This window comes from Echinops telfairi, unplaced genomic scaffold, assembly GCF_000313985.2.
Source record: "Echinops telfairi isolate 266 unplaced genomic scaffold, ASM31398v2 ScPeMD7_15;HRSCAF=58, whole genome shotgun sequence".
NCBI classification, from domain to species: domain Eukaryota; kingdom Metazoa; phylum Chordata; class Mammalia; order Afrosoricida; family Tenrecidae; genus Echinops; species Echinops telfairi.
The window spans coordinates 8,720,090-8,734,421 of NW_022103912.1; the positions used below are offsets into that span (position 1 = coordinate 8,720,090).

The 14,332-nt window shown below is 40.0% G+C and overlaps 1 protein-coding gene across 2 annotated transcripts in view; it reads left to right on the forward strand.

The window, feature by feature from the left end:
• Positions 1 to 14,039, forward strand: part of SLC35F5 (solute carrier family 35 member F5) — a 68,202-nt gene extending 54,163 nt beyond the window's left edge. Inside the window, exons 14-16 of one of the 2 annotated variants that reach the window (XM_004711895.2) lie at positions 4,440 to 4,594; positions 5,075 to 5,168; positions 13,063 to 14,039. In XM_004711895.2, coding sequence (XP_004711952.1) covers positions 4,440 to 4,594; positions 5,075 to 5,150 — 231 coding nt within the window. In that variant the 3' untranslated portion in view covers positions 5,151 to 5,168; positions 13,063 to 14,039. Of the gene's footprint in view, positions 1 to 4,439; positions 4,595 to 5,074; positions 5,169 to 13,062 lie in introns of those variants that run through there. The other variant, XR_006679827.1, reaches the window with a different exon arrangement.
• The last annotated feature ends 293 nt before the right edge of the window (positions 14,040 to 14,332 follow it).

Below are 14,332 nucleotides of genomic sequence, written 5' to 3' on the forward strand. Positions count from 1 at the left end.
CTGGGGACTTCTTTGCTCTGTTCCCCTTGCTGTTGTGTTGCACGCCCTTAAGAGTTTTGCCTTGGTGTGGTGATCAGGTGCAGTTCCCACACTGTGTCTCCAGTGTTGTCCCCTGTAGGGCTATGGGTCAGTGAGGGATGTCGTGTCTCATTGTGGGGCTGGCCATATGGTCTTCTCTGTGGATTGGCTGCTCTGAGACCCCAACGGTTTCTTAATACTACCCTGTTTCTCTGAAAATAAGACAGTGTCTTATATTAATTTTTGCTCCCAAAGACGTGCTAGGTCTTATTTTCAGGGGATGTCTTATTTTTCCATAAAGAAGAATATGGTACACATTTATTGTTTTATTAAAAGAGACCTTGTACTTCCTGTGTGCTCTGGCTGCGCTATGGCCAACAGTGAGCTGTGCGGTGGTGCCCGCCGCAATAGTCCAGAGTCCAGAGTTACGGTAGCTTCGGGGGGGCCTTATTTTCCGGAGGACACCTTATATTCCAGCGAGAGGCAAAACTGTAAGTAGGTCTTATTTTCGGGGGATGTCTTACTTTCGGGGAAGCAGGGTATGTGAGTGAAAAGAGCTACAAAAAGGTTGAGGATAAATTACTCTAGAGGAAGTGCTGTTTCTCAGTGAATGCTTATTTCTGTGGTACTCCGACCCTCCTCTATGAAGTTCTGGTCTGGATGTAGGGACTCTTGTGAGTGATACTGGGAATAATAAGTAACCTTATGGGGTGTTCCTGCCAGCAACCTAGTATGGTGTTTATCAACGAGAGCAGTAATTGTGAGCTTTTAACTCGAGGACACGTGTGCACACATTTCTGTTTTATATCATTTGAATCAGGGTCCAGTTGGTAAGGATTGAGGGAAGGATAAAAGTATCCGGAAGGTATACTCAAGGGAGTTAAAAGAAACATAATAGTAGCAACCTTTCACGTTCATGATTCCAATAGGTGGCCATACTTATATATTGCTTTTGAAATTTTAGCATTTATTGACATTATTTTGGGACCCTGACTATATTCAGATTTATATTTGCATACATTTAGGACTTAGATTTTTTTAGTCTTTTAAGGTAGTTTTTTCTTTCTTTCTTTTAATTATCTTGAAAGTTTATTGGAAATCAAGTCATATTAACCTCATTTGCATAATAGAGATGATTTGTTCCCCCCCAAATGAGATTACAACCAGAGGCAACTGATGCTATCAAGTCCATTCCAATTATTAGTGACCCAACAGGGTCGGGTCAGGGTAGCACTGGGACAGGGTAGAATTGCCCTCATCAGTTTCCAAGGCTGTAACTCTACTGGAGCAGAAAGCCTCATCTTGCTTTCACCAATTGTTAGGTGGTCTCGAGCTACATAATCTTGCCGTTAGCAGCCCAATGCACAACCCTCTGTGCATCCAGGGCTCCTGTCAACCACAAGCATAGAGGTTCGGATTTACAACACATTTTGTGGGGTCATTATTAAATTTAAAGCATTCTGTCCTTTTTCCTTCTCCCCCAAATCCATCTGGAGTCCAAAATCTCATCATCCGTATCATCCAAGTCAAATATGAGTGAGGCAAAGTACAATGGTGGGATAGACACAAGGTAGGCATTTCCATTACAAAGGGAAAGATGGGTTAACACATAACAAGAAGTTTAACATTCAATCTAAATGTAGCGGGAAAATACCCTTTATTCTCTGGGTATTGACCCCTACTCTCCAACTCTTAATTCTGCATTAGCCCTGGGCTTCAGCTCAACCACCCAAGCCCTCTGGGTTGGGAACTCTGTTCTTGGTGCTTAGGCAGCCCCATTCTTGTACTCCCTTGGAGTGGAGAACCCACCCTTTGGTCCTCTCAGGCCCTGCTCTGCTCTTTAGGCATGGCAGCCCTACCCCCTCAGCCCCTAAAATGAGTTTTGGTTGAATATTGGCAAAGTCATCCTGTCAAGAGTGGCACTGGTGAGAAAAAGGCCAGGAAAGTTGTTTAGGAACGTTTTCCATCCCGACAATGCACTTGCTCTTTTTTGACCCTACTGCCCGATCTTACTCCTCATATTTCTTTTTGTTCCTCAAACTCAAAGAACACTTAAAAGGAACACGAGTCTCCTGAGCATGTGAAATGGGGGTTCTAACATGGCAAGTCGAGCACAGAAATTTTCAGGGAAAGGTTAAAGAGATGGAAACACTGCCTTCTGAAGTATGTGGACCTGTATGGATGATTTCTATTCAATAGTTTAAGCTACTTTTCAGGACGCACGCACGCACGCACGCACACCACCCCCTCCCCCCCTCCCCTCCGTCCCAGCCCACTCCCCTTCACCCAGTCAACATTTATGTACCCTCTCGCCTGTTGCTTCACCTTCCTGCTTGTAGCAGTGTTTCTGACCACCTCATATTGTGCATTTAAGAAATGGTTTTCAAAGTTGTCCATCATTATTCTTGAGTTTCTCGTAAAAGACCTTGTCTTACCGAAGCCTTTGACTGGTGGTTATGAAATGCCATAGTTCATGCTTTCCACCAGAGGGAGCATTGCCTGTGATTCTAGACCTGTGTTTCTAACACTCCTGGGTAAACACGACTTTCCCTACCTGTTTTCAAGATAGGAGTTATTGTTTAGGTCATTACTCTGCAAAGTATACACTAATGTGTCTGCAGTTGGCATGGACTTCTTTGGCTGAGTTGTTTTTACATCGTTACAAATTGTTTTAATATACTTTCTTTTAAAATGATGTACCTCCCTTCCCCTCCTCCCCCTTCCCATCTACCCTCTGGTAATCGTTAATCTTTTGTCTTGATGGGTTTTACATAGCCTAGAGCTTTCATATAAGTGGGACCACACAGTATTTGGCCTTTTGCGTCTGGCTTATTTCACTTAGCATAATGTTTTCAAGCTTCATCCATTTGGTGGCTTGTTTTAAAACGTCACTTCTTTCTAAACTGAATTATTATTCCACTGTATGCACGTAACACATTTTGTATATTTATTCATCTGCTGGTCGCTGCTTTGCTTTTCATCTTGTGACTGCTGTAAATACTGCTGCACTGAGCGCTGGTGTGTAAGCGTCTGAGCCCCTGCTTTTAGTTCACGTGGGTATATATCAGGAATGGAGCTGCTGCACCCTTAGCTAGCACGACAGTTAACCCCTTGAGGAACCACTACACTCTCTTCTCCCACAAGGTGGACCGTTTGACATCCGCCAGCGGTGCCTAAGAGGTCCGGTTTCCCACCCTGGCAACAGCACTTATTTTCTGTTGTGCAGATCCTAACCATCCTGGTAGGGGCAGACTGATAGTTTCTTGTGCCGTTTGATTTACATTGCCCTAGTGAACAATTCTTTCTGTGCTTATTGGTTTATTTGTATCTTTTCTTGGCCTGTTTTCAAAGTGAGTGGTTAGTTTTTAGTGGTTTAGTGGTTAGTGGTTAGTGGTTAGCTGAATTTTTTAGGCATCTTATCTGGTACAATGAGATTTTATAATGTTTCCCCCAGTCTGTGCATAGTCTTTTCATTTTCTTGATACTGCCACTTAATACCCAAACATTTTTTATTTTGATGGAGTCCAGTTTATCGTTGTCCTCTTGCTGCCTGGGCTTTTATCTGAGAATCCACAGCTGGAAAGAATTAGCTGACGTTTATCCAGATAATTATTTTTGATCCTTTCTTGGTTCTATGTGGTTAACACAGACTGAGGAAAAGGAAAAATGACTTTCTTTTTTGTAACTTCATAGCTTCTCATCGTTTTTAATTTTCATCGTGACCCTGATAAAATCACAGATTAAGGATCAAACTTGATGATGACTAAAGGTTCTTTATGTCTGAACCGTAACTTGCTTATTTGTCTTTTCTCACTTCGTGTTCTTAATACAAATGTTTCTATTTTTGTTATTTTACCTAGCCATTATTTTGAATTTTTTCAAAATTTATTAGATGATAATCAAGCTAGTTGCTTTTTAAACTGCTTGCAAAAATTGCACCTTTTTTCATTTTTTGTTAGTACTAGCCTTCAAAAAAAGTGTTTAACATAATACAGCATGTCACCTCTAAAACATACTTTTCTAAAATGTAAGTTTTTTAAAGTGACCTCAGACGTTGAGGGGAAGGATCGACTTAAGAATCGGTGAAGAGCAGTAAAGAAGAAAGTGGTAAAGTGGAATGTGAGACAGAAACTGAAAATTGTGTCGTGAATATTTTTGATTTTGATTTTCTACCTAACAAACAAAAACATGCCTTCCAGCTTTAGGCTGCTCCCCAAGCAAGAATTATTATTGGTGATGTGAAGCCAATGGATTCATTATAAATTGAAGCTAATTTTTATAATTAATAATGTACAGAATATATCACAGATGCTAAATATTGTTGGTGTTTTAACATTAGTTCTGCTTGTTTTCAGAATGGAAAACCTATGTTAAAAAGGAAAATGATGATATTAAAACGTGTCTTCTTTTTTTGTGTTCAGGTGCAGTTTTCTTGGTTATTTTTTGCAGGCGCTGTCCCCGTATTTTTTTCATTTTTTATTGTAACTCTACTGTGTCATTATAATAATTGGGATCCAGTGATGGTGGGAATAAGAAGATTTTTTGCATTTATATGCAGAAAACATCGACTTCAGAGGTAGACTGACTTCCTCTCTAGATCATTAAAAAAATAAGGTTGCCTTCTTCCATGGAGAATTTTGTGAAAGATTATTGAAAGGTTTATGTTTTACTTATGGACTATGCCAGGAAAAAAATTCTCAGACCCTGTGTGTTTCTTCCTAATGAATTTTGAAAATTGATTCTCCAGGCAAAATCTAAGTGCTTAATTATTAATTTGTTATAATGGATTTAAATGTAGACCATTTTTGCCTTCGAATATAGTTTTTAATAAAATATGATAATGCTGTGTGAAATTTTCTTCCTATAAGTGCTTTTTAGGAGAGAGAACTGTTACACTTTAGTCTGAAAAGAAACCAAGACAAGTTAGTGGGAGGTTTTGCCCAATTCTTCACACTGACTAACTCCTGTTCTGACACCACTAGCTGCAGCCAGCAAAATAGACCGTCTGTAAGGATCTGTTTCTGCTCTAAAGATCTTTTTCCTTTCTTCCCTGAAGAGCTCCAGAAGACAACGAACAATGTGAGAGTCTCATTCCGCTGCACAAGGCTTCCCAGGAGGATGGAGCTAGCTAGCCGTGGTCCTTAGCCCAGGTTCGTGTGACATAAACGCATTGCCCACTGTGCTCCCTTCCTTTAACCTTTCGAGTCGGCGTTTTCCAGTTGGTCCCGGCCAGGCCCGTCTTCAGAGCGCATGGCACTCAGGTAGACAGTCTTCACTAAGCTTAACAACATTTCAGGAGGTTCGTCTGTTTGTTTTAAAGATTGCTTCAGAGTAATTGTTTTTGTGGTTTGCCCGACCTCTGTAGCTCCAGAAAGGCTAGAGTGTATGAAACTTTTGAATTTTTTCCAGTGTGTTCCTCCTTTTGATCAGGATTCTTCTGTGGAGTCTTTGATTAAGTGTTCAGTACTGGTAGCCCAGCACCATCGGTCTTGTGGCCTCGTAAGGAAGGAGGTAGTCAGTTGCTCATGGGGACAATTAGTGACACTTTCCGTGCCCTCCTGTTCCTGACTCTCCTTCTTTCTCTGTTGCTCACGATGAACAGAGACCAACTGTTGTGCTTGACTGCCCTTCCAATCTGGGGAAATTTCATGATTATCCATTGGCTAAGTTCCTCTCTCTTCATACCTAAAGAAACAGCTATTGTTTGGATGTGGGCTTTTGGACTATTTTCTAAATTTATTTTTCTTTGTGTATTTTATATTTTATTTGCCTTATCATTGTACTTTTTAGAAGCTTTCTCCAACTCTTTGTTTATAAAAAATAAATTTTCATTTTGTAGAATTTTAGCTTTTCGATTCTTCTGTGCATATTGAGTATTGAGGAGCTCTCTAGTGGGGCAGTAGTGACACTTGTGACTGCTAACCAGAGGGTTGGCGGTTTGAACCCATCAGTCACTCACAAGAGGAGATCTTGAGATAGCTCCATGAAGATGGTTGTTGAGTACGGTTGAGTTGGTTCCAACTCAGGGACATGTACAGCAAAACGAAGCATTGCCTCATTCTGTAAGATCCTCAGTCATTACTGTTTGATCCCATTGTTATAATCACTGTCCCTCCGTCTCCTAGAGTAGCTGTCCTCAACCTGTGGGTCACAACCCCTGTGGGGGTCGAACGGCATGAGGTGATTTTAAAAACCATGGCTTGAGTCATGCACACTTTAGGGTTCAAAGTGATATCTTTGCCTTTGAACACTTTGAAAGTTCTTTTGCAGCAGATTTGCCCAGTTCAACATGCGGTTTGACTTCTTGACTTCTGGCTCCGTAGGAACAGAACAGGTTTATTCAGTCACATAGGGTCTCTGTCAACTTGCTGGAACACAACAGGGATAATCATAATATTAATAGTTTAGTTTTTCTTTTCTTAAATTTTATTGTGAATTAGGTGAAGACTAAATTTCTGTTCAATAATTCATACTTCGTACACAGTTTGCGTCTTATTGACGGCAGTCCCCAGACGCAAAGAGTGACTGAAGGCCATGGCCTGTCCAACCACTGAGTCCACTCTTTTTAACATTTCTTTTATGATTTTGAGTTTTGTTCCACATTGTCACCATACTATCCAGAAACTTCTCATGTCATTTTTCACAGAGCACTTGGTAGTGGTAGCTGGGTGCCACCTGGTGGTTCTGGTCTCAGGGTGGCGGAGGCTGATGTTCACATGGTACCTTTGCTCATTGAAGTAATTGTTTCCATGCATCTTCAGTTATCTTTACTTTTCTTTCCTCCAGTGGGGAGAGACCAATGGTTGCACCTTAGATGGCTGCTCACTGGTTTTGAAGAATCCAGGCATGCTCACCAGAGTAGTGTGGAAATCATTGTCTTGGTGGACTCTATTGTGGTCTTGGGTCACCAGGCCCTGTGACTCATTGCTGCCCCACCTCCTCTTCTGAAACCAGCCTGAACCTCTGACAGGATGTAGTGCTGCTCTCGTCCTTGGTCTTTTATGACTGACTCCTTTCCCTCAGCCTAATTTCCTCCTGGTTCATCCATGGCTTGGCGCTACTGTTTCAGAGTATCACATTGTGTGTATGTACCACAGTTGGTGTATCCATCCCGTCACTGATGAGCATGTAGGTTGCTTCCATCTTTTTGCTATTATACTAGTGCTGCAGTGACCATGGGCATATACATTTATTTCACAGCTCTTATTTCTCTATGATGTGTGCCTGGATTTCTGGATCACGCGGTATTTCTCTTTCCAACTTTTTGAAGATGCCGCAGACTGTTTTCCTCAGTGTTAGTACCATTTTATAGTCTCTGCACCCTCCCCAGCACGTTTTGTTTTCTGTTTCTTTGAACTTCGCTGTTAAGGCTGCAGTGGGATGGAATTTCATTTTGGTTTGATTTCCATCTCTTGATTGATTAATGATCCCAAGCATTGCTCCATGCTTGTTGGCCACCTAAATGTATTCTTTGTCGAAGTGTATGTTCATGCCCTCTGACCATGGTTTATTCGATTATTTATCTTTTAGTTGTTGAGGTGCTCAAGTTTTCTATACATTTCAGAGAATAATCTCTTGTCTGATATATTGTTAATTTTAACCAATCTGTGTGTGTGTGTGTATATATATATATATATACATATATAAATTAAATACTTTTATTGAGGGCTCTTACATCTCTTATCACAATCCATACATTCATCCTCTACGCCAAGCACATGTGTACATATGTTGCCGTCATCATTTTTAAAGCATTTTCTTTCTACTTGAGCCCCTGGTATTAGCTCCTCATTTCCCCCCTTCCCGCCTCCCGCCCCCTCTCCCTCATGCACCCTTGATAAGTTATAGATTATTATTTTCTTATCTTACATCATCTCTGTCACTCTTCACCCACTTTTCTATTGGTATTCCTTCAGTTCTTGGAGTCTTGTTCTTGACCAATGTGTTTAGTGCAGATTGAACCTTTCTCCTTTTTTTTTTTTAATCATTTTATTGGGAACTCGTACAACTTTTATCACAATCCATCTGTCCATCCATTGTGTCAAGCACATTGGTACATATGTTGCCATCATCATTTTCAAAAACATTTGCTTTCTAATTGAGCCTTTGGTATCAGCTCCTCGCTTTTTTCCCTTCCCTCCCCGCCACCCCCAGGAACCCTTGATAATTTATAAATTATTATTACTTTGTTATGTCTTACACTATCCGACATCTCCCTTCACCCACTTCTCCGCTGTCCCCTAGGGAGGAGGTTATATGTAGATCCGTGTAATCTGTTTCCCCTTTCTCCTCACCTTCCCTCCACCCTCCTGGTATCGCTACTCTCACCACTGGTCCTGAGGGGTTCATCTGTCCTGGATTCCCTGTGTTTCCAGTTCCTATCTGTACCAGTGTATATCTTCCGGTCCAGCCAGATTTGTAAAGTAGAATTGGGATCATGATAGTGGGGAGGAAGGAAGCATTCAAGAACTAGAGAAAAACTGTATGTTTCATCATTGCTACACTGCACCCTGACTGGCTCGTCTCCTCCCCATGACCCTTCTGCAAAGGGATGTCCAATTTCCCACAGATGGGCCCTAGATCCCCACTCCACACTCCCCCTCATTCACAATGCTATTTTTTTGGTCTTTGAAGCCTGAAACCTGATCCCTTCGACACCTTGTATTTATATTATTTTGATAAGATCTTCTGCACACGAATGTCTAATTTTCCTATTAAATCCCTTTTTTTGAGGGCTCTTACAGCTCTTATCACAATCCATACATGCATCCATTGGGTCAAGCACATTTGTACATATGTTGCCACCATCATTTTCAAAGCATTTTCTTTCTGCTTGAGCCCTTGATATCAGCTCCTCATTTTTTCTCTCCCTTCTCCATCCTCCGTCCCTCATGAACTCTGGATAAATTAAAAACTATTATTTTCATATCTTACATGGTCTGCTTTCTCCCTTCAATCCACTTTTCTGTTGTTCTTCCCTGGTGGGGGTGGGAATTATATGTCGATCATTGTGTTTGGTTCCCTCTTCCCTCCCCCCACCTTCCCCTTTCCCTCCTGGTGGCTCTATTTGTCATGAGGGGTGTATCTGTCCTGGATTCCCTGTGCTGTGGGCTCTTATCTGTAGCAGTGTGCATGCTCTGGTCTAGTCAGATTTGTAAGGTAGAATTGAGGTCATGGTAGTGGGGGAGATGAAAAATGTCTACTTTTTAGGAGGTCCCAGTCACCTAGTTTGGGGTCTGTGTTTGTGTTTTTAGTTATGCATTATGACCTTTAAGTTTGCCCATATGTTTTCATTCAAGGTTTTATAGTTAGTTGTCAATAATCTTGAGTTCATTTTTGTACATGATGTAAGATATGTCTTGTTTCATTCTTTTGCAAATAGGTACCAAGTTTTGCCAGCACCAGTGTGTTAAAGGGAACCCTTCCTTATTTACTTAATGAGTTTTGACCCTTTGTCAAAATCAATTATAAGTGGGTAGATTTACTTCTGGGTTCCTAGTGTTGTTCCGTTGGTCTCTGTGTCTTGCTAAATCAGGACTAAACTTCCCTGACTGTGCAGTAGGCTTTGAGATCAGGAAGTGTAACTTTGTTCTTCTTTAATAGTGCTTTGTTTATCCAGGGTCCCATCTCTTACCATTAAGGTTGATAATTAGTTTTTCCATTTCTTTAAAGAACGGTGTTGGGTTCAGGATCGAGAATGCATTTTATCTGTAGATCGTTTGCGGTGGTATCAACATTTTCACAATGTGAAGTCTCCCTATCCATAAGCATGATATTTTCTCCCTTTTATATATGAACAACAACAGCAAAAGAAAAAAAACGGGGGGAAAAACCACTGGGTGGAGCTTTTATATTACACATTTTTCCTGCTAGGTGAGCATGAAGCAACTCACTCAGTTAATGCATTCAGTCAGTGCACTCAGTGGCATTGCCTGGTTCTCTTAGGTCACAGTGAATTTTTTCGTAAAAGTAATTTCGCTCGAACGTTATTTTTTCACGATGGTTGATTTAAGAGAACAGCATGTGGCTGTGAAATTTTGTTTCCTGCTTGGGAAAAATGCCACAGAAACTCTTGTGATGTTGAACACAGCTTACAAGGTCAGTACTATGTGAAAAACTCAAGTGTACAAGTGGTTTTCTCGTTTCATAAAAGGTAAAATGTCCATTGATGACACACCTTGTTCTGGACATCCATCACCTTCCTGAGTGAATGGAAATGTCCACTCATAGTGTTTTGGAGTTCCTTCCACCAGGTCAGACTGTTAATCAAGCTTTCTATTTAGAGGTTCTGAAAAGTTTGTGTAGTAGTATGTGACAAAGAAGGCCGTATTTGTGGCAGATGGGGGGCTGTTTTTGACACAACAATGCACCTGCTCATGCAACCATCTCACTGAGCCAGTGTTTGGCACAGAGCAGCATGCCTCTCTTGCCCCATGCACCTGACTCACCTGCCCTTGCTCCACACGACTTCTTTTTGTTTCTGCGAATGAAAAGGAAAGGACAGAGATTTGACAACACAGAAGAGGTGAAGGAGAAAAATGAGGGAAGTGCAGTCAGCCATCCAAACAGATGAGTTTGAAAAATGTCTCCAAGAATGGAATCCCAGATTTGACAAATGTATTAAGTGTAATGAAGGTAATAAGGTGGTTTTGTAAAAAAAAAAAAAATTGAAATGCATAGCTTTTGGGGGGTGGGCAGATTCCAGGTTTTTTAGTGGGGGGGTACCCCCTCACAGGTCACTTTGGGTTTCTTATTCTGTAGTTTGATATATGTTTAGAAACTTTAACTAAGATAGAATATTTTATAGACCCACAACAAAAGAAGAGGTTGTATCAGGTCATTTAAAAACTCCCAACAGAGAAGTTTCTGATTCAGACAGCTTCGCTGGTTAATTCTACCAAATATTCAGCAAACAGCTGACCCCAATTCTCTTCCAACTATTTCAGAGTATTGAAATGGATGGAATACTTCTGAGTTCATTTTCTAAAGTGAGCGTGACCCTGATACCAAAGCCCGGCAAATATCACTAAAGAAGAAAGTTATAGAATTATAAACAGACATAAAAATTTTTAACAAAATCAGGCAATAGAATCTAACAACATATATACATATAAAGAGTACATTGTGGTGAAGTGGGATTCATACCAAATATGCAAGGGTTTTTAACATTAAGGAGAAACAAAATCAGTATAATCTACCACATATATAAAATGAAGGAACGAACTTATCAATTGGTGCATTCCACAAAATTCAGCTCCCTCTTCTGATAAAAACACTCACATCAAATTAGGAAAAGAAAGGAAATTCTTCAACAAAATTAAGGGCACTATACGGAACCAATAGCCAACACTAGTCTCAATGGAGAGAGACAGAAAGCAAAAAGGAGCCCGGGCAGAAATGCCCTTTATCACCACTGCAGTTCAGTATTGTCATGGACATCTGCGCCAAAGCTATAGGACAAGAAAGAGAAATTAATGACATTCAAACTGCTGAAGAAGTAGAACTCCATTGCTGATGACCCAAACAAGGAGCCCTTGTAGCATAGTGGTTATGTGTTGGGCTGCAATCTGCAGGTCAACAGTTGAAAACCACCAGCAGCTCCATGGGAGAAAGACAGGGCTTTCTACTCCCATAAACAGCTAAAGTCTCGGAAACACACAAGAGCACTTCTACCCTGTCCTATAGGGTCCCTGTGAGTTGACATCAACTCACTGGCAGTGAGATTTAGTCTATGATCCTTTACATAGAAAACAAATGGAACTATTTGGAAGATTCACAGAGTGGCAGGGTACAAAATAAGCATACAGATCAAACTGTGGGGTGTAAAATCAGGCAAAAAAAATCAGTTGCAAATCTTTACACCAACAGATAAGATTATGAAATGGAAATCAAAAAAACATTTATAATAGCCACCCAAATGATGGAATACTTAGGAATAAATAAAACCAGAGAAAAACTGTTAAATTTTTAAGAGTCCATCTTTAATATCTTGATATTTCATTTTTATGTATTATGTTCTCAGGTATAACATTTTCTTGTATATCCCCTGACACAGTTTTATTATTCTAGTTATTTCAGTTTTTGCCTTGCACGCTTTTTCTCAACTCTGAGAATCTGGTGATCTTGGTTCTTGCTTGTGTTTGAGTGAGTGGCACTCTAACAAGCTGATGAGAAGCTCTTCTGAACTTCATTGAAGATGATCTCCCTTGCCTCTTGTCACACACACACACACACACACACACACACACACACACACACTATTAGCATCGCTAAATCTTTTTCTTCCTAACAGATATGTCCTAGGGTAAAGTCCTAGAGCAATTTGCCTTGCTAGCAACTGAGAAAAGGAGGAGAGCAGCTGGCTATCTCAACCTGGCTTTGTGTACTTTGGCCTCATCTTCCTTTTCAGTAGGAAGCCACCTTGCAGAAAATAGACTTTAAGTCTTCTAGTTGGAAAGGAGAAGTGGTACTTACTTGACCAGCTGTGAAAAGTAAAGAGGATCTCTGAGTTTTAACTGCTTTTTCTGTAGACTGTAACCTTTCTCTACTAAAAAGTGTGTCTGGCTTCCTCTACTCCTAGCTAAGAGTCAACTGCTGTGCCTATGTCTCTCTGATCTTCTTGTGTCTAAGTGGCTTATTCCTTAAAAAAGAAAAAAAATATATATATATATAGTCTTTCTAGTGAGGTTTTGGAGCACAATTGGTGCTGTGTGTTTCTTTTTCACCTTTAAATTGAACACACAGTTAGTGATTGAATTGTCTCCCATACCACGCCCCTAACTCTCCAACGTATGCTATAAATCCTAACCTCTGGTGCCCGGGGTTCATACTCGTTATGTAAATGAGAGGGGGCAGTGTAGTGTGGACCTTGAGCCAATCTCTTTTGAAATATGAAAGAGATTAAATGCACACAGACATGGGGCGGGGAGAGAGCCCACTCAAGAGCAGAGCAAAACTCAAAATATGAAATATAGAAAGTTAAAATTTTTCAAATTGTGATCTAATTATTTTGTGTATGTGTGTATGTTGTTTTTGTTTTTTTAGCATATCTGATCATGGAACTTGTCGCGGCGAAGAGACAATCTGTAGCAAGTTTTTGTAGAAAAGAGTGTTTCAGTGCCTAGTCTGAAAAATCATGGTTTCAGTTCTTTGAAACTCTAAAATATGCTTTCCTCATGTGTTTTCTTCATTTTCGTACTGAAGTACTTTGCAGTGTACCTGTCTGCATATCACTACAATTAATGAAGTTCCAGTCCACAGTCCATCTTCAGGACCAACCTGCCTTATCCATCTCCAGGAATCCAGCTGATGGCATGGTTTGAACTAATCACGGAATGAAATCCTAATGTTCTAGAGATTTTAATGTGTTAGTGTTAAATGGTGGACTCTGTATTATTAAAATGTAAGGCAATCGTTTATATAGAGAGATCAGTGTTTCTTACAGGCAAAGTGCTAAACTAAGCTGCCTGTAATAGGTACGGCTTCCATTTCTGAGTTTTACAGAATATTGCAAATTAACACACAAAAATGTTTAATGTATATAATAAGTATGTTCGTGCAAATTGGTGGGGCTTTAAAATGAATAAATATTGGGACAAGATCCTGGTTCACTTACATTATATATACTGTACTACTTTCATTGCATTAGGTGCCTTGTATTTTGAATCTGTGACAATGACAATTTTTATATGGGAAATATTATTGTAAAATGATTGTGTATTTCTACAGGCTATGTTGCTGTAAATTTAATTGATAAAACTTTTTGCTTAACTTAGAGTTGAGGAAATAATCACTCTACAATTAAGAAATTTTCCTAATAGAATGGTTTAAACTGAAGTGATAAAGAGTTTTATTAAAATAAATGCTCCAAAATGTTTACATATATGTATTTGTGTATCGGAACTGTATCAAGTAGTTTCTCGTCCCTCCCCCCCATGTTAATGTGCCAAAGTACTCTATAACTGGAGTCTTCGTTAAATAATTTTCCTAAATAAAATTTTAATGGTTAAATTACCAAAGAATTCAGGCAAGAAAGAATTTTACTTTAAAAATCATATTTGAAAGTTTTCTTCTGCCACGGTTAAATGGAATATGACTCTTGATTGTAGCTCTTAAACTCCAGTCATGTTTGTGCTCCTGTGCCATTGGTCCCCAGCCCTCTCTACTGTAGACCTCAGTGGATGAACATATGTCTCAGGATTCATCTAACCTTTTGATTCTTTTCAAAATGCTTAATGAATCTGGTTCTTTAAAAATCCCCTTTGTGGTATTTTCCTTCAGTTTGTCCTGTTTACGTTTTAGGAGATGCTTTGGT